This window comes from Otolemur garnettii, unplaced genomic scaffold, assembly GCF_000181295.1.
Source record: "Otolemur garnettii isolate 467f Iridium unplaced genomic scaffold, OtoGar3 scaffold00075, whole genome shotgun sequence".
In the NCBI taxonomy this organism is placed as follows: domain Eukaryota; kingdom Metazoa; phylum Chordata; class Mammalia; order Primates; family Galagidae; genus Otolemur; species Otolemur garnettii.
Genome location: NW_003852470.1, coordinates 6,826,817 through 6,845,829, shown reverse-complemented (window position 1 = coordinate 6,845,829; position 19,013 = coordinate 6,826,817). Strand labels below are relative to the sequence as shown.

The following is a 19,013-nucleotide window of genomic DNA, read 5'->3' as shown; positions in this document are numbered from 1 at the left end:
TCCCCCTCCCCTCAGCTAGTGTGGGTTGGTCCGGAAGGGCCGGCGGCGGAAGTGCGCAGGCGCAGGGCGGGCGGCAACATGGCGTCCCGGCACAAGCGGCGTGCGGTGGGCACGGCGGTTCCGCGGCCACCGGGTGCCCGTGCCCAGGGCGACGAGGTTGAGGAGGAGCGTGAAACTGAGGATGAGAGCGAAGATGAAGAAGACAGTGACGAGGAAGAAGATGAGGATGACGAAATCACTGACGAGGTGAGAAGCACCTGCGACCCCAGTATGGTTTATACCCGGGGAAGAAAACTTCCTGGCAACTAAAAGCTGTGTGAATATAGCGTGAGCTCCATGGAGTGGCGACTCGTCCGCCCCTGAGCGCCTGTGAGTAGAAACTGGAGGTGACAAATTCTTACTCGCGTTCTGTTTCAGTTTTTTACACTGCAGCCCCAGTAATCGCTATCTGGAGTACTACCCCGGCCTGGCCATGCCCGGCCCGCGACCCATGACGCAGTTCTGTGCCCCACGGGCTGTCTTTAGTTCTCAGGCTAAAGCCCAAATCCTTAATAGCCAGACAAGGGGCTGCGGAGTTGATCCTCTCCCCACCCGAGCCATCTCTCCGCCTTATTCACGTTGCATGTTTCACTCACAATGGCCCTTTCAGTTTCTCAAAAGCTTCCTGCCTTGTTCTGCCTTAAAAACTTTTCAAATGTTCTTCATCCTGCAAAATTTTCCCCTCCTGTTCAGATCTTAGCTAGGCTGTATTTTCTGGCTCCATGGGTCCTGCTCAGATTTTTTTGCTTTATGGTTTCATGTCCCTGGGTTCCTTTCCTCAGCATAGCTGCTATCATAGTGCCTGGCAGTACAGGTACTTATTATTTGTTTAATGAATAATAAGGATTGAATGGTCCTTAAGACTACTGAATGTCTATATACAGTAGAACCTCTATGAGTTGACCACCCAAGAGACTAACAAACTGGTCAACATAAGGAACTAGGCTTGCTGTCCTGATATCAACATGTGTTGCATGTCTGGTCCATGAAAATTAGGTCAGCTTAAGGAAGTGGTCAGTGTGGGGAGGTGGTCTGCTAACAAATTTAACTTGTTCTAAGCAAAGTTTGTAATTCATGCCCCTCTCATAATCAATGTCATTTCTGTGAATTGTCCCCAAATTCAGCAGTTGCTCTAACCCAAGAATTAGGGGTTACCTTTTAATTCCTCTCATTCCTTCATCCCACATCTAGTCCATCAGTAAATCCTGTTAGCTTTCCGTTCAATTTCCAGACACTTCTCTTCGGTGATTGTGCGATCATCATAATCCACATCTCCGTTGTCTCAAACCTGGACTATTATAATAGCTGTCATGCCTTTTCCACTTTTGTTCTCCCACTATCTCTACTCCACTTAAAACTACAGAGTTCTTGAAGGTCTGTTCTCACTCCCCTGCTCAGAGTGCTCTACTGCCTCCTATTACATTTGTAAGAAAATCCAGATCCTCATGGTTGAGGGACAGACACAAGGGGAGCCAGGATGGCTGCACCAGAACAAGCAAAAAAGCGATGGGAAATAAAGTCATAGAGGTACCCATGAGTCAGATTGAGTGTGGATGGTGGGTATCATGTGGCTTCTGGATCCTTGAGTGCAGCCTTTTGACTGAATCCAAACTTTACAGAACAAATTAATAAAGGGCTTTGTTCTGCAAAGTTTGGATTCCATCAAGGGACCACACTGAGGATCTGGAGGATCACCTGTAGCCTTGAGGCTGCATGTTCCCTGGCCCTGGGTGAGACTGTGGGATGGATATACGATACATCTTCCTTTATAGAGCAGCTCTTTACTTTGACTTCTTGCCTTCAGTATCATCTCTCCATTTTCTGCTTAGAAGAACTTTGGCTGTTATACTAACTTAGGGTTATAGAAATCAGAGCTTCTTGCATTAACATGGAAAATCTATCAGACTGCCAAGGATTAAAAATTTGTGTAATAAGCATCTTTGATGATAATGTAGGCACTTAAATATACTGTGGGTGGGAGTATAAACTGGTATAATCTTCTTTGGAAGGTTAATTTGACAATCTCTATCAAAATTTAAAATGTATACATCCTCAGATTCATTTATTCTAATTGTAAGCATTTTTCCTCCAGCAGTAACCATAATAATAATGATAATTCATGCTGTTTCAGGCTTCATGCATTTTGCATTAACTCATTTATTATTCACATCAACTCTGTGAAGTTAGGAATTACCACCATTATGTTCTTCTGACATGTATGACCTTTTTTTTTTTTGACTGAAGAAATTGTTCAGCTTTTACAGCAGTTCTCTATACTGAAACACTTAGTAGATATTTATTCCTCTATTTGAAGGAGGCTTTCATTGTCTGAGATGTTTACTGATCCAAAACTCATTTTCTTGATGTAGAAATCTATGAGAATTATTTGGGTAGTTTAAAATCCGCCTCAGGTTTTTTGTGAAGCAAGATGGAATGTAAGTATAGAAATGTGCATGCTAATTTAAGGTCCTACAGAGCCTGCTAGGAAGGACAGAGTGACACAGCTGGCTGAGCAGCAATACAGAGTGGTTATGGGAACCTCAAGGGGGTGGGACAGTGAAAGAGGAGAAGGGACCAGGTGTATCTAGTTAAAATCCTTAAGATCCTGTGGGTAGATCTTGGAGGATAGCTTCAGGAGAAAGGGAAATTTGTGTTCGGATACACTGTTATCTTAAAGACTTCCTAGAGTAGGAAAGCTGCTGAGCCTCAGGAACAGACTGGGTCTCTGAGCCTGGGAGACCTACAAGTCTTTCGTATCTTTGGGTTACTCTTCTTTGCTATGTTCGAAATACTTGGTTTCATTTTCTACTTCATGGAGCAGAGAATCAAAAGTGCCAAGAGCTTCTGAGATTTTCATTCAAAAGAGCAGGAAGGCTAGATGCTACAGTCTTAATTCTAGATCACGTGGGGGTAAAAGGGCTTTGTTCCAGCAGGATGTTCCTGCTGAAAGCATGTGGGTTCCCTTGGATTGGCAGTGCCATGATAGCCTAGGACAGAGGTCTGCAGCTTCTAGCTAGACAAGGAAAAAAACCAGAACAGTACTATTTAAATAATGTTACTTACTTCTAAGGAATAAATTGAAGTCCTGAATAAGGACAATTCATTTGGTTTAGTTTGTTGCTGTTTGGAACACTCCCACCCAACCCCCTGAATTTTGCTGCTCAGGATTTGAAGTCTGCAAGCTGGACTTGATATCTAGATCTGGAAAAATTAATAGTTAAGGAAAAATTTAAATATATGCATAGTTAGGATGGCAAGGCAAAAAAGTAGGTCTTATTTCCTCCATAACATCCTTGGGCTTAAGACCTAAATTCCAGAACCTATAAAACCTGAAGTGCATCTAAATACACTGTTCATCAGAGCCCCAAGTTCATTTGTGTCTTACAAGGTATGATTGAGGATCCTCAAGGACTAATCTGGTGTAACGTGTAAAAGCATCTAGGTTTTGTTTTTGGCATTCCAGTGTCATCTCTTAGATTGCGGTGTTATTGTTTCTCAGAGATAGATCAGGGAGCTGGGCTGTGTAGACTTGTTTTAGTAGCTTGCTCTCAACCTGTTTCCTCTTCCCTTAGGGCCTTAGCTGGTGCTGTGCCTATGCCAGGAGCCCTCTTTACTTTTTGTCAGTTCCCTGCTAAGTGTTACTACTTTAAGGAAGCCTTTCCTAACTGTCTAATTTTTTAAGTTGTCACAGTACCATGTACTTGTGTTTTATAGCATGTACAATTGCAACTTCACATTTATTTCCATGAATGTTTCCTAATGTCTGTATTCCTGCCTAAACCATAAGTTCTAGGAGAGTCTTTTCACTTCCAGTGCCTGGCACTTTTCTTGCCGCCAGTGTGGTACTCAGTAAACATTCACTATGTAAATGAAGCATAGCCTCAACATCTTGTTCTAATCAGCCTCGGGGCAATTTCAGGTACTTCCAAAGTCATTTTGTTCTTTGTCACTCTTTTTGTAGTCAGGTAAAAAAATTATTCTTTTGTCACTGCTGTGGCTGTTTAATCTGGAGCAGACTTCCTCAACATTTAAACTAGGTCACTGAGCATTTATTCTTTCATTTAGTATTACAGGAGAAGGTTGTGTGAGTGTTCTTTGTAGTTCGTACTGATGGCAGTCTCCGCGGTGTTTGCTGTGTTAAGGCCTAGACAGAGTTTCAGGTGAAATTTTCTTGTCCTTGTTTTTTGCATCTTCTGTAGATGACCTAATAGAGAAAGCACCTAGAAAGAATGGAGGTAGAAGGAAAAGAAGAATCTGCAAAGTGAAAAATAATGCCCGAGTCATCTCAGAAAGTTACGTATGACAAACTGTTTTGTGTATTATTTACAGGAAGTGAATATTGAATTTGAAGCTTACTCCATCTCAGACAGTGATCATGACGGAATTAAGAAATTACTGCAGCAGGTATTGTCTTTTACTTGTTACACATAAATTTTGCTTTTCTATGAAAGTCCAGCCAGTCAGCATAAGCTCTCTCAGGTTTCATCCATTTCGAATTCCCGTTTCTGTCCTCTCCAGTTTGTCTGGAAGGAACAGTTGTTTCTCTTCTCTTCCAGAGCTACCCACTCTAACCTGTACCTCTGCGCTCAGATCCCTTCGTCTGATTTATGTATTTAAGTATTTTCTGTCCTAAAATACCCTTTTCATTGGCTAATTACTTGAGCTACTATTTTGTTTTCTCTAACTCATATTCAGACTATGAAGTAAAAACCTTTTTATATAACACCCATGTGCTATATGTGCCATGGGTGCTACAGCATTGATGCTTGCTGCTTCTGTTGACTCCTTCCCCCATATGTTAAATAATATGGCTTTAGTTCTCTGACTTTCATAGCCTGCAGTGTCCTCATTGTCAAATTCTTTCCCTTATGTCCATCCTCTCCCTTTCCTCCTTATCTTCTCTCACCCATAGTTTTTATTCAACGGCCTACTGTCACTTGCCTGAAATTTCCTGACCTTTGCCGGCTTCTTTGCCTTTCCTAGGTTTTGCTTTTCTTCTTGGGATTGGTTTTCTAGGTCATTTTTGGTCAAGCCATTGATATTTCATTATTTTTATTTCAATATATGAGATGTGAAGTTTTATTAGAAACTATACTGTAATCTTAATTTAAAATAATCTTTTTCTTCCTTTTAGCTTTTCTTAAAGGCTCCTGTGAACATTGCAGAACTAACAGAAATCTTAATACAGCAGAACCATGTTGGGAGTGTGATTAAGGTAAGTAGAACAAGAGTGTTTATTCTCATTAAATGAGTCCTTTATTCTGTTCAGCACAAATCGGAAGAAAATATTCTGGAGGAAGGAAGAGTAGTTAGAAAGCCATTGTAATAACCCAGCATTATTAAATGTGGTAATCTGGAGAGGGAGAGAAGTGGGCTCATTTAGAAGATAATTTGGGAGATGAACTGTGATGAGGCTTAGTGTGTGACTGGGTCTGAGAGAGGGTAAAAGGAGTTAAGGGGCGTGTGGCGTGAGCAGTCAGGACAGCAGACATGGAGGGAGGTGAGGTTAGGAGGGGTGTGTGTTTGGCCTGTGTGCTTCTAGTTTGGGCTGCCTGTGATGCATTCGAGTCAGGGTCTGAGTAGCAGCTGGAGCCCTGAGCGTTGGGAGTTTTCTGCAAATGAGTGGTCACTGAAGTCACAGAAGTGGTTGGGATTGCCCAGGGAGGGCAGGGGACAGACGCCCTGGTAATGCCAACAGTTGGATGCGTAAAATAAGTGGCAGAGCCAGCAGAGGAGGTGGAAAGGCTGAGAAGTGGAAGAAGAAGCAGCAGAGTAGCATCTTGCAGAGCAAGGGGGGGTGCATTGGAAGGGGGACTGTCACCATCAGAGGATGTTTAGATAGCCTAACAAAACGAGGGCTGGGTCGAGTGGCTCTGTCACTTGTCCTCTGGAGGCTCTTACAGTTGGTTATCCGTTGCCGCATAAGAAACTACCCCACAGCCTGGTGCCATTTATTTGGCTTGTGGAACTGCAGCTGGACAGAGCTCAGTGGGGATGACTCTTCTCTGCTCTGGCTTCCTGTCACATTAGTTAGGGAGACTCAGCCTGGGGTGGGAGGGTTCACGTTCAAGGTAGCTCATTCACATGCCTGGCAAGTTAGCACTGGCTGTCCTTTGGGAGCCCAGCTGGGGCTCGCATGCGTTCCTCTTCATGTGAGCTCTGTACACTGGTTGGTCAAGAGCAAGCAGCCCAAAGACCCAAGTAGAGCACATAGCATTTTAGGATAGAATATCATTTGCACCATTCACTTGACCAGCACAGACACTAAGTTCTACGGAGGGGAAGGGGACCCACACCCCACTACTCAATGGGAGGAGTGTGTAAGTTACTTTCTCAGAAGAGAATGTTAAATAGATTGTCAGGGTCATCTTTGGAGGGCACAATTTGCCACAGTGACCTTAATCTTTTTCCATTTTCATCTCTGAAGATTAGGGTATTACACTTACCTTATAGAGTGAAAGGTGAACAAATGAGTTGCTCAGTGCTTAGAATAGTGTCTGGCACATGGCGAGTGCTATAGATGTGTAGCTATTACTGCTGGTGTTTTAGAGATGGGGGGGAGGGTGTCTTGCTACGTTGCCCAGGCTGGTTCTGAACTCTTGGCCTCAAGCAATCCTCCTACTTCAGCTGCCAGAGTAACTGGGATTATAGGCACAAGCCATTGCAGTTGGTGGCATTGCTGATGTCTTTTTCCCGTTCCTGACACTATTCTCTAGCCTACATCAAAATCAAAATAAACGAAACTGTTTCAGTCTGATGTTCCTCTATAGCTACCTTACTTTCATATGTCTCACTTTATCTTCAAAGTCAAAATTCTTGAAAAGTAGTCTTATTCGTGGTGTCCACTTCCTTTCCTCCGAATTCATTCCTCAAACATCCTAGCCTGGCTCTTCTGCCACAAGATGCTAATGTTGAATGGTGAATAACACTCATTTGTTACTAAATACGGTGGACACTTCACAGACTTTCTGAAAATGCTACTAACCTTACAACACTAAATGTAAAGAGAACAAGAGAGATAAAACTAAGGCAGAGAACAAGAGAAATGAAACTACAGCAGCTTTCTTTTATTGAAGCAATGGGAAGAAGCAGACTGCCTGCTCTCACAGCAAGCGAATGTGGTCTGTAGCTGATTAGCTTTTAACACCTGATGGATATGTAGGAGGAGCAGTTGTTTTTATCCTTGAAAGAGCTTATCCTCTAATGGGGGCCTCAGCCTTTAAATGGTTAATCACACAAGGAGCTCTATAGTTATTACAGGGTCTCTGGCTTGTACCAGCCGTTTGAGAATAGAAGCCTCTTTGAGCGGAGGGACTGCCCAAAGCACTTGCTGGAGTCTTATGGACTGTGGGGATTTGGATTTTTCTAGAGAAGATAGTCCATAGGGGACTAGAGAGAAGCCAGGGAGGGGAGGAGAACAGCAAACTGCCTCTGTGAGAGTTGGAGAGAGAAGCTGGAGGTGAAGGGTCATTGAGTTCTCCCTGGTTGTAACGAATTTGCTCAGGTACTAAAAAACTGTTGAATGAAGAGGCTTATGGGACTTGAGGGGCGGGAGGGGATGGGATGGGGCAGGGAAACAGGTCGCTAGAGAGGCAGATGGCTGTAGACAGGATTGTGACCCCAGACCCTTGGAAGGGCAGATCCCTTGTGTCCCTGCCTGGATACAGTTGACAGGGCTTGTCACAGAGAGAGGAGGAACAGGGTGTTCCAGGTGGATGTGAATGGCTTGTGACATGAGTGACCGCGTTTTTGGATTTCTTAAACAGGCTTATAACTGAGGTCCCCTTTATTCTCCCCGACCTTTGTCTGCCAGTGCTGCACAGGTTTTGCCACTGTAGCTGGGGGGCCTCTGAGTGCAGGGCAGCTGTCAAATGTTGATCTTGGAGGACCAAGCCTCCTGGTTTGTCTATTTTTTTTTCCCCTAGACTTTTCCCCTTTCTCCTTGATGAGCCAATGTGCCCTTGGTCTTCGCACTGGAAGTGTTAGTCTCTCTCACGAGTTGCCTTCTCGTTCTCTGCTGTTGAGTGGTCTTTGTCCTTCATTATGGCACAGACTCTGCCTAAGACACCCCACCCTCCCTATTCCATCGGGAAGAACTGCTGGACTGACAGCCAGGGTCAGCAGACAGGCTCCACCCTGCTTTGTTTGGTTGGGAAGTCTGGAACTCCTTGGCAACTCCTTGGTCTGAGCTCCTTTCCTAGTGGCATCACCACCTTAGACCCCTCCCCTTTCCCAAGTGTGTCCAGGCCTCGCCTTCAGTGTCTGGGCTGCTTTGGCTTCTGCCCCTGGCAGAGGCTCTATGTCCTGGGGGCATCTTGATGCCGTGACTATCCTGCCAAGTGCTGTGGACCATGCTTAACTGAACCAGAGTGCTGAAAAGTATGGCTGGAACTTTGTGTGTCCCTTCCCAGCAGAACAGGTCCGAGCACATGGGGGCAATTGCGGGTTCCTTTGGTATAAAAGCAGCTGCCTCATTTCATCCAGTGAGTGTATATTCCCCGCCTGGCAACTCGTGCCAGCCTCTATGCTGACGGCTGGGGATGAAGTGAGAGAAGAGTTTATGACTTTGACAAGTAAACAGGCAACGTGCGAAAGGGAAACTGTGGGTAAGGCATTGAGGCCTCTAGTTAGGAAGGCTGTCAAGTATAGCTGGAAGTTGGAGTCAACCATTCCATTCTTATTCTGTACGCTTAAGTCATTGTTGTCTTTCTTGCTCCCTTTCTTCTGTCTTGCCATGTGGTAGCTGTAAGTGGCCCTCAAGGATCATTCCAGACTGAAGAGTTTGGCTAGCCACGGTGGTTCATGTCTGTAATACCAGCACTCTGGGAGGCTGAGGCAGGTGGATCGCTTAAGCTTGGGAGTTTGAGACCAGCTAAGCAAGAGGGAGACTCCATCTCTAAAATAGCCAGGTGTTGTGTGGTGGGAGCCTGAGCAAGAGGGAGACCTTGTCTTTCACAAAAATAGAAAAATTAGCCTGGTGCTGTGGCAGGCACCCGTAGTCCCAGCTCCTTGGGAGACTAAGGCAGGAGGATTGCTTGAACCCAGGGTTTGCAGTGAGTTACGCAGATGCCACTGCACTCTAGTCTGGGCAACAGAGTCAGGCTGTTGGAAAAAAAAAAACAAACCAAAACTAGACTGTCAAGTGTTCTGGAAGGATGTAAATTTTATGTGAAACAATGTTATGGGCCAGCAAAGAAATGAGGGCGGTCTGACCTCAGCCATATTGTTAGAAAGTCAATTATATTGAGAATCTGGCAAAGGAGAATATTTTTAGAATCTAGTATAGAGAAAGGTTGAGTGGGATGAGATCATCCAGAAGGTAAAAAGAGGGACAGTGTTAAAGAAGTAAAGTGAAACGAGGCAGGTCTCAGGGTGTTCAGGATAGAATGCTTTCCTAAGAAGAAGGCATGAAAACAAAGTCTTGTGGCTCAAGTGGCTAAGGCACCAGCCACGTACACCCAATGTGGTGGGTTCAAATCCAGCCCGGGCCCGCCAAACAACAATGATGGCTACAACCAAAAAATAGCCAGGCACTGTGGCGGGCGCCTGTGGTCCCAGCTACTTGGGAGGCTGAGGCAGGAGACTCGCTTGAGCCCAGGAGTTGGAGGTTGCTGTGAGCTGTGATGCCATAGCACTCTACCCAGGGAGACAGCTTGAGGCTCTGTCTCAAAAAAAAAAAAAAAGAAAGAAAAGAAAACAAAGTCTTGCTTATGAGAAGTGAAAAGATTAGGAAGCCTAGATTCTAAGACTTGATAAATATACTTCTTCTCAGTTAAATATAAAATTTAAATATTTTTTCTTTTTAAAATAGCAAACAGATGTTTCAGAAGACAGCGATGATGATGTGGATGAAGATGAGATTTTTGGTTTCATAAGCCTTTTAAATTTAACCGAAAGAAAGGTTGGTTTCATGGGTGGCATCCGAATGCTTATTCCTTAAGCCAAAACCACATTTGTTTAATGCGTGGTGAAAGTGTGTTTTTGTCCGACAGGGATACTAACTATAAGGATATGTGTGTGTGAAATCTCGCCGTAATCCTTTCTCTGTGTGAAGGGGGTATTGTTTTGAATCACCTGCCCAGTTAACATGATTTGCTCCCTGTGGCAAAGAGCATCATCTGGCTTTTAACCCTGTGCTGGCAGTGACCCAGGACAGGTTTGTGCCATCTCTGCAGCTGTTGTCTTTGTGGCTTGTGAGGCATTCTGAGGCCTTGCTGCTTTCCGAAGTCAAGGGTACTAACTGACATTGACTTGTATTTTGATCCATCTCTTTTTATTGACTGGCTAATGAGTTGCAATAAAAAGTAAGTAAAGCAGCTGCCTGCCCTCCTCAGAATGAAATGCACCCTGCAGTTAACCCTTAGTATTGAGATGAGCTTCCCAGTTGCATCTCTCTTCATGAGATAGACTGGGATTGCTATTCCTCGTATCCTGAGTGTTAATTATAACCCTCTTGACCATCATGGGATGGTGAATATCCATGTATAGTTACTTTTGAGGAACACCTAAGTGGTCAGCACAAAAGGCATACACGATTTTAAGGCAGCACCTGTGGCTCAGAGGAGTAGGGCGCCGGCCCCATATGCTGGAGGTGGCAGGTTCAAACCCAGCCCCAGTCAAAAACTGCAAAAAAAAAAAAAAAAGAGAGAGAGAAAAAGGCAGAAAGATTGTAAAGGCAGGAAACTCCTTAACTGTGAGATAAGAAGCGGTAGTTCTCACTTTCAGGTTTTCTCTTGTATTGACGACCTGCAGTAAAAAGTGAGCCTTCTCTTTGCTTTGCTTTGTAGGGTACCCAGTGTGCCGAACAAATTAAAGAGTTGATTCTAAGCTTCTGCGAGAAGAACTGTGACAGGAGCACTGTTGAACAGCTGGATAAGCTACTAAATGACACCACCAAGCCTGTGGGCTTTCTGCTGAGTGAAAGATTCATTAATGTCCCTCCACAGATCGCCCTGCCCATGCACCAGCAGCTTCAGTAAGAGACCTGGGCAATATCGCGAGAGCAGTTGTCTTCCAAGTAGATTTAGAATGTGGCTTAAGTGGAATGTGGAGGTACAGAGAGAGTTCCACCTTTGTTTTAGCGTGAGGAGAGTGGAAGAAACAGTCTGTGAAGGATATACTTTATCAATAATCAGCTTTTTGAAGAGTTTTGATTATTTATAACAATAATCTTAATATTAAAGACTTAAATGGTATAAAAGTAGAGGAATTTCTATAGACTATTCACCTTCCTTGTGTAAGGTGAAGATTTCTGTAACATAAAATGCTGAACAAATACCACAATAACAAAATCAGTACAATCCCCAGATTCTATCGATAGTTTTATAACTAATGAAACCATAGTTCCTGGGGTTTTATTTTATAATGTGGTAGTTTTACGTTTACAAAAATATTTTAAATTTAAGAAGAGCTGTGAAATCATCTAGCAAAGTGAGTGAACTAAGAATTGTGCTGTCTTTGCTTTGACGTGAGGACGTGAGATGCCAGGCCTTTGTGGAGTACCGTTTCTCCGAGGGAGGTCACATGCTTGGGGTGTAGCCCCACACCCTCACGGTTGCCAGTTTCCGTTACAGGCTCAGTGCTCTTTAGTTTTACTCTCCTCCTCTCTGCCCTCACGGCTGCTGCTCAGATTGGACTTCTGGTACCATAAGGGGTTTTTTTGGTGGTGGTTTCCCTTATTTTGTCTTTTTAATCAGCTGGAGCTCACATTCATTGGGTTTTACAGGAGAGTGATCTGCTTTGTCTTGATTCTCTGTTAAGAGCAAGTGGAAGTGGGTCTGAGTTTCTTTACATTTTTGCTTAGGGGCAGCCAGATGTGCAGGACTACATGTAATTTTCAGAAGAGAAAAAAGGTTAGGGCTTCATTGCCATTCCATTGACCGTCTCTACGCAGTTCCTGCAGTATGTCAGAAGTTAGTCCCAGACTCCACAAGTAGAGACTGTCTTAGTCACATGCTGCAGTGATGCTGGCTGTGGCTGTATGCTTTTGTCTGTTTTAGTTAAGTGTTCATTGCTATACAAAATTTAGGTTCTTACATGTTTCTGCACAGTCAGAGCAGTGATTGAGTGAATTTGAGACTCAATGTTTGTTGCTGTGTATTTATGACTCCGCATCATCTGAGATTCATCGTACTCTTTACAGGGCATTCTAATCAATCTAAAGTGCAGCTGGCTGCATATGTACAAACCATTGCTCAGAAGTGGCCAGAGGATAGGTCCCTCAGTAAGCCTCTGTCACAGCAGAAGCCACAGGGGCTCCCCTCTGGCCTTCTCTGTGCTCTGGTTTGCTGGTGGATTTCACTTGACCCAGCAGGTAAACGTTCTGTGTTGTGCCTTGTAGGAAAGAACTAGCAGAGGCCCACAAAACCAACAAGCCATGCGGGAAGTGCTGCTTTTACCTTCTGATTAGTAAGACATTTGTGGAAGCTGGAAAAAACAGTTCCAAAAAGAAATGGAGCAGCCAAAACAAAGATGAGCTGATGTTTGCAAATGCAGAGGAAGAATTTTTCTATGAGGTAAGACTCCTGCTTTATGTGTGTGTTTGGATGTATGGAAGAATTTTCTTAAAAATAATCAAGATTTATTGTTCTTCCATTTTATGTCAGAGTCCTTCAAGTGGGGCCACTCTCTGTTTCTCTGTGTTCCTGGGAGCTAGCAGCCAACATCGTGCCTGGCACGTAGTAGGAACTCCAAAGGCTGTCCCCAGCCTCCCCCCACCCACACCGTTGGTTCTGAGTGTGAGGAGGAGAAGAGTGATCAACCTGCTGTGCATGATTAGGGATTTATAACGTGCTTCCCAGCGGCAAGGTGGACGTTAACCTGGGTCTGTAGACGTGCACAGAGTCTGAGGGAGACAAGGAACTGATCTGAGGTCACACAGCTGGGGCACCTGTGCGCTGTGCCCTGAGTTGTGGGGGTCACCCTGCTCATGGCCAGAGTTCTAATGCTTTTTTCCTATAAAAGGAGCGTCCCTATATGAGATTATTCTTTCTCATACTCTTTCTTAGAAATCTTAATAAATCTGAGGGAGAACATATTTCCTGAATCGGATAAAACCACTTACTACTTGTAAGGCTGAAGATGGAAGCACTGCCCTTGTTTTCCATGAAGTAAAAAGTGAAAATCACTTCGTAAATGTGTCTCAGCACCTCAGGCAGAGCCTTTCAGGGGAGTGATGGCCTGATCCAAACACAGCGGCCTTACACTAAGGCAGCAGCTGTAGAGTGAGAAAAGACCTCTTTGAAGACATGTTCTCGTTAATTGTCAGACATTAATATCTTAATTTCACTTGTCTGTCACAAGGTTATTTTGACAATTAAATGAGATTAATGACACCTAGCTGCTGGTTCGCTCAGGAATGGCACACCTCTGTCCATGTTCCTCACATGGGTCACAAACCTGTTTGGCGAGCATTTTATAACTTCTGTCTAAATGTCTCAGTTGAGCTTATTTTATTCTGAGCTTTGCTTCCTTTAGCTGTCATTCTTATTAAGTATATGCTGAACATAATATTCTTCATTGCAGATTAAAGGAGTTTGCCTTTTCTATTTAGTTTGTATTTCTTTATGCTGTTTGGTTTAGAAGGCAGTCCTGACGTTCAGCTACTCGGTACAGGAGGAGAGCGACACTTGTCTGGGAGGCAAATGGTCTTTTGATGATGCACCAATGAAGCCCTTGCGAACCGTGATGTTAATTCCATGTGACAAGATGGAGGGAATCATGGAGGAGCTGAAAAAACATCTGTCCATCTAGCCCCCTTCCCGGGGCAGTGACGGGCTTTTGTAAAATTACCAGAAAACTCAGTGGACTGATTTACTGAAAAACTCAAGACTTTATTCAGATTAAGATCCTCTACAAAAAGTAGGGTTCTGCCCCACATGTCTGTTCACATTTATAAAATATCTTTTTTAAAATTTTGGTCAGATTATGAATGGTTGATTTAAAGTTTTTCCAATAAGAAAAAAATGGAGTAGTAATTTAAAGAACTCAATAAAAACTATTTTTTATTTTAAAATAATATACAAAATGTTTTTTTCAAGCCTATTTTGTGGGGTGTGATCTCCATCTTCCTGGTAAGTGTCTGCCCCTCCCTGCAGCAGGCCACCGTCCATCTGGTGGGTGGGGACAGTGCTGTGCCCGTGGCGGGTGGGCTCACTGTACGGTGCATCTCTGCTCAGTAGTTTCAGGGCACGTTTCACACATTTTCTGTTCCTTATTCGTGGTTGATATAGGGGATAGGTGATCCACTACTTGCTGTAGAATATCCTTACTTTCACTAGGAGGCAGATTACTGAAGTAGTACTGTGGTACCAGCTGCATAAATCTATTTGTTTAAATAAAACAAAAAAATTAGATTTTGGGTGGAGAGGGTGGTGAGAGATGCCCAAATTCTGTCTGGGGCCTTCCCACCCTGTAGGATCTACTTACAGAACTGGCAATTAGTCTAACTTCTCAGTAGCTCCATCTGTCTTATAAAATAAATACTTCCTGGTTTCCGTGCAGCCAATCTGATCACATTTCTAGAATGAGTTGGCCTCTCTGGTGTTAAGTGTCTCCATCTGTGTTTGTGAAATAACTACTTTCTGGTTTTGATGCAACCAATCTGAGCATTTCTAGAATGCATCGACCTTCCTAGTGTTACACTGTACAGCAGCAGCGCCGCCCACCACTAAGCATTGTGAGAACTAGTAAATTTTGTGAGGCCCATCACCATATGAGAGGCGTCAGCTCGCATACTTGGAGAACTCTGGGAGGGTAACAGAGGGAGTATCTTTGCTTTTTTCTCATCTTAATTAGTATATGAGCTACTCTTTGGTTGCAGCATTGAGCATAACTTTGCCCAAGCAGTAGAGGCATCTTCAAAATGGATCCAGAGTCTGCAGTGGCCTCTGAGACTAGTCCCCTGTCTCACCCTTGTCCCTTCTTTCCAGCCTCCACTGAGCAGCCACAGTGACCTTTAAAGTGTACAGAGAAGATACTGTTCCTGCTTAAATGCTCTGATCGCTGTCTACTGCACTTCAGATAAAACCCAAGCCCTTACGTAGCCCACAAAGCCTTACACCCTCTGGTGCCTGCCTGTCTCTTCGTCCTCACCTTTCCTCCTTCCCCTCCACAGCACCCGCCCCAGCTCCAGTGCAGCGCCTCATCTGGGAGACAGCCAAGGTCATTTCTCCTCAAGGGCAGTGCACCTGCAGACCGTCTCCGCAGTGGCCTCTTCCTCCTAGACACACACGCTGCTTTGTTTCTGCGCTGCCTTTCCCTTCATGCTGAACTCCCACAGCAGGGAACTTTTCTAGGACTCTCACAGAGGCCTGCCCTTAGTAGGTACTCTTGACGTAAATTAAGATTGGTACCAGTATAAACCTCTTATAACTGAGGATAAAAACCAAAGTTGTCATTTACTCCCGCAGGTATGAATGAAAAAGAAGCCCCTTTTTCTTTCTTTTTTTTTTTTTTTTTGAGACAGAGTCTTACTGTGTCATCCTCAGTAGAGTGCTGTGGTGTCACAGCTCACAGCAACCTCAAACTCTTGGGCTTAAGCAGTTGATTCTCCTGCCTGAGCCTCCCAAGTAGCTGGGACTACAGGCACCCACCACAACGCCTGGCAATTTTTCAGTCATAGTTACTGTTTGGCAGGCCCAGGCTGGATTCAGACCTGCCAGCCCCGGTGTGTGTGGCTTGTGCTCTCGCTGCTAAGCTGCAGGCGCTGAGCCAAGGCCCCTTCTTTTCCATTAAACTTACAGGTCAGGAGAGATCTCTGAGGTAATCCTGATGTAGTTGTTCTCGGATATGCTGAACTTGTGGAAGAGGACCCACTCCGGCATCTTCTTGGTGACCGAGTAACTGGACAGGGGGTGCAGCTGGGCAACCTGCTTATGTGTCAGCATCAAGTAGTTCCCAGACCCGTCGACATCCCGAGCAATCTACAGGGCAGAGTTTTAAAGGACAAAGATTCTGTAGGAGATCAACACACAAAAATGTTTATTGCAAAAAGTCCCCAAATACTTTTTCTTTCTTTTTATTGAGACAGAGTTTCACCATGTCGCCCTGGGTACAGTGCCATGGCATTATAGCTCACAGCAACCTCTAACTCTTGGGCTTAAGCGATTCTCTTGCCTCAGCCTCCCGAGTAGCTGGGACTACAGGCGCCCACCACAACACCTGGCTATTTTGGTTGTAGCTGTCACTGTTGTTTAGCAGGCCCGGGCCAGGCTTGAACCTGCCAGCTTCGGTGTATGTGGCTGGCGCTCTACTAACTGAGCTCTGTGCACTGAGCCCCAAAATGTTTCATATAGATAGTTAAAACTAAAATTTGCCACGCATATTTCCTATTTTCAGATAACATGCTAAGATTTTGAGGCTACCGTGCTCAGAGTGCCGTGCTAAGGTTAATGCTTTGGTCATGAAATCAAACTCCTGCCCTCAAATGTCAAATACTTTAAACTTGGGGCTTAGTTCACAATAACACTGTGATGGAGGAAACTGTTTCTGTACAAATGAGGAAATCTATGCAGAAATGCCATTAAGACTACTTTAGAGTTTGTTTTGTGGGATTACCTCTGTATTTCTCACACTGCAATGTGAAGAGCACACCTGCTTCTGCAGTGTGTGTGAATTTAAGGAGCTCCATTAGCCTTCACTGGGAGAGAAAGGTGACACAGTGCCGCTGTTGGCTGGGCGTTAGCATCACCAGTTAAACGGAGCTGCTCATAACAGCTGAGCTGAGGGGCTCTATCTGAGCGTCAGCTTCCCTTCCCTTCTGTCTTAAAAAAGATCTTTTGTCCTTTTGGACAGAGTTAAAATATTCTGGCCTGGTTATATTTACTCCCATAAGGGTAAATATATTTAAGTACCAAATCTTTAACAGCATGGATTTTTAGTTTTACTGATAGTTTATGTCATTCATTATTCTAAGGACATTCTGACAGAAATGTCCTTGATATGTGAACTTCAGGGAAGCCCATGCCAAGGCAACTCTACCACTTGTTACCTGCATAAAGTAACCAGAGAGAAGAGCTTTCTTTATGTTCAGAGTGTTTTCTCTGGAGCCAAAAGCAGGTTCTGCGTAGGGAAGCTCGATTCGTTTGATAATTTCTAAGAGTTCAGCTCGGATAACATCTGCCATCCTGAGTGCAGAACAGTTGAGGAAGTAATCGTGACACCACTTTTCGACACAGTCTAGGAGGGGAGAGAACACAGACCTATTTAGAAATGATCTGTCATTAGCCCGACAGCCAGGAAGGTGCTGTTGTTAAGCCCTGTGCACTCTCCTCTGTCGTGAGCAGTAGAAGGCAGCCAGGATGGGTTCTCCTAGGGCAGAGAGATGGGGCCCTGCCAGGAAGGGAGATGGTAACACCCGTACCTCCAACCGAGGGCCCGTCATCCTGGCAAACTGGAAACAGCTTGCTCCTAGTGCTGACCAAAGCTATAGTTCCTTCAGCCTGTGGCTCATAATGGGCAGAGGATGAAAATCTACATTTTTGTCTCAAGTGTATACAGCAAGGATGTACTTGGCTGCATTTAATCAAACTAGGATGGAAAAAGCCTGCAGTGTACATTCCTTTGATCTGTAAAAATATCCCATACTTTATTTAATGATAAGAAAAGGATTACTACTAAGCTGATGTGGGAATTAATTATGTTACAGTGAAGCTCAACTACCATAGGTGCAATTTTATATTAAAATTCATTCACCTGGTTCAGCTGGAAGTTATTCTTTGTTGCCATCTGTAATTATTTAAGATAGACCTGGGAATGCACATGGCCTTGGCACAGTGGGCAGAAGACCTTTGTTTACTCTGCCCTGTCCACTCAGGCCTACTTGGTCCAAGGAGAGAATGCAGTTGGTCAAACAGTGTCATTCATCCTGCTTGCTCTTAAAAGATGGCACCAGACTCCCGTGTACTTTCTGGCTCAGCTTTGAAACACTAACTCTGAGCTCTTTATACAATTCTACTGCCTTTTAAAATGCTGTCATGGTTTTCATATGACTTCATTTATTTTTCATGGCATCTTCTAGAGCAGAGGAGGTAAGCAGTGCTCCATGGAGAACAGAGGGAAGAAGACATTCTCCTTTCAGAAAGGGAACTCCTAGCCCTGCCCCCGGAGTCCTCTTGTCTGTGACTGTTCACACAGGAGCTTCCAGTTCACTTCTCTCTGGGTCCCCTCCTGTGACAGTTGACCTGCCCACTGTCCTTCAGGCACACACAGGACTTGGCTTCCATGCTTCCACATGTGCCACTCTGCCCATCGGATGCCCTCTGCGCTCCTCTGCCAAGCTCCAGCAGCCCCCACAGCCTCTCAGAGAGCAGCTGCTCTTCCCGTGTCTGGAGCGCCCAGCCTCTCTCCACTGGGACAGCGAATGTGCTCTGACCAGGAGTGCCCAGCACAACCCTGACACAGTGGGCACCTGGAGAGGCCTGTCCCTTCTCTGCCCAGCCTCTGTGCTCCCCCATTACCTAACCCCAAGCGAGCTCACTGTGAGTGCTGGCTGAGCGGAGTGCGGGAGCTCCAGACAGCACAGATGGCAGCACTCCAACGCCCGGGGGCAGGAGTGAGTGCCGCTCCACAGAGCCGCTGGTCTGGAGGGTCTCAAGTTCCACTGTACTCAAGTGGTCCATGAGGCTAGAGAAGTCTGCCTTATTTTGGGAAAGGAGGGTGGAACTGGTGGGTAGTTTCTGAGAATCACAAGCATTCACTTACGCTCACTGGTAGAATTCTGAGTCGTGTCTTGGTAGGCCTTATAAATGTTGATGAGGGTAAAGTGGTCTCCTTCAGGATGTAAAAATGTCTTCCAACAAGTCATGGCAGCCTCCTCAGTTTCATGTGGCAGATGTGAAAAGCAATTAGGAGCTTTAAAATGCAAAAGGTCACATGGTCAGTGATAATGAAGACCTTTCATCTTAGCATAACACACAGAGGGGAGGGTCACTAGTGTTTGTGGAATTGCTCTTGTTTTGATTCCCTAAATATAT

General features: G+C 44.8%; 2 protein-coding genes across 3 annotated transcripts in view; one reads left to right on the top strand and one right to left on the bottom strand.

Annotated features, from left to right (window-relative positions):
* Positions 1 to 48: 48 nt before the first annotated feature.
* Positions 49 to 14,060, top strand: BCCIP (BRCA2 and CDKN1A interacting protein). Its single transcript, XM_003794066.2, has 7 exons — positions 49 to 246; positions 4,369 to 4,443; positions 5,174 to 5,254; positions 9,851 to 9,940; positions 10,827 to 11,014; positions 12,380 to 12,554; positions 13,621 to 14,060. Exons 1-7 carry the CDS (start codon positions 79 to 81, stop codon positions 13,789 to 13,791), a joined length of 948 nt encoding a protein of 315 aa, XP_003794114.1. The 5' UTR covers positions 49 to 78; the 3' UTR covers positions 13,792 to 14,060.
* DHX32 (DEAH-box helicase 32 (putative)) overlaps positions 13,851 to 19,013 on the bottom strand; it is a 62,390-nt gene continuing 57,227 nt past the window's right edge. For both annotated transcript variants that reach the window (XM_003794065.3, XM_023515608.1), the window contains exons 9-12: positions 18,742 to 18,891; positions 17,030 to 17,217; positions 15,781 to 15,962; positions 13,851 to 14,362 (exon numbers count right to left, since the gene is read on the bottom strand). In XM_003794065.3, the coding sequence (XP_003794113.1) occupies positions 14,191 to 14,362; positions 15,781 to 15,962; positions 17,030 to 17,217; positions 18,742 to 18,891 (692 nt within the window). In that variant the 3' untranslated portion in view covers positions 13,851 to 14,190. The remainder of the gene's footprint in view (positions 14,363 to 15,780; positions 15,963 to 17,029; positions 17,218 to 18,741; positions 18,892 to 19,013) is intronic.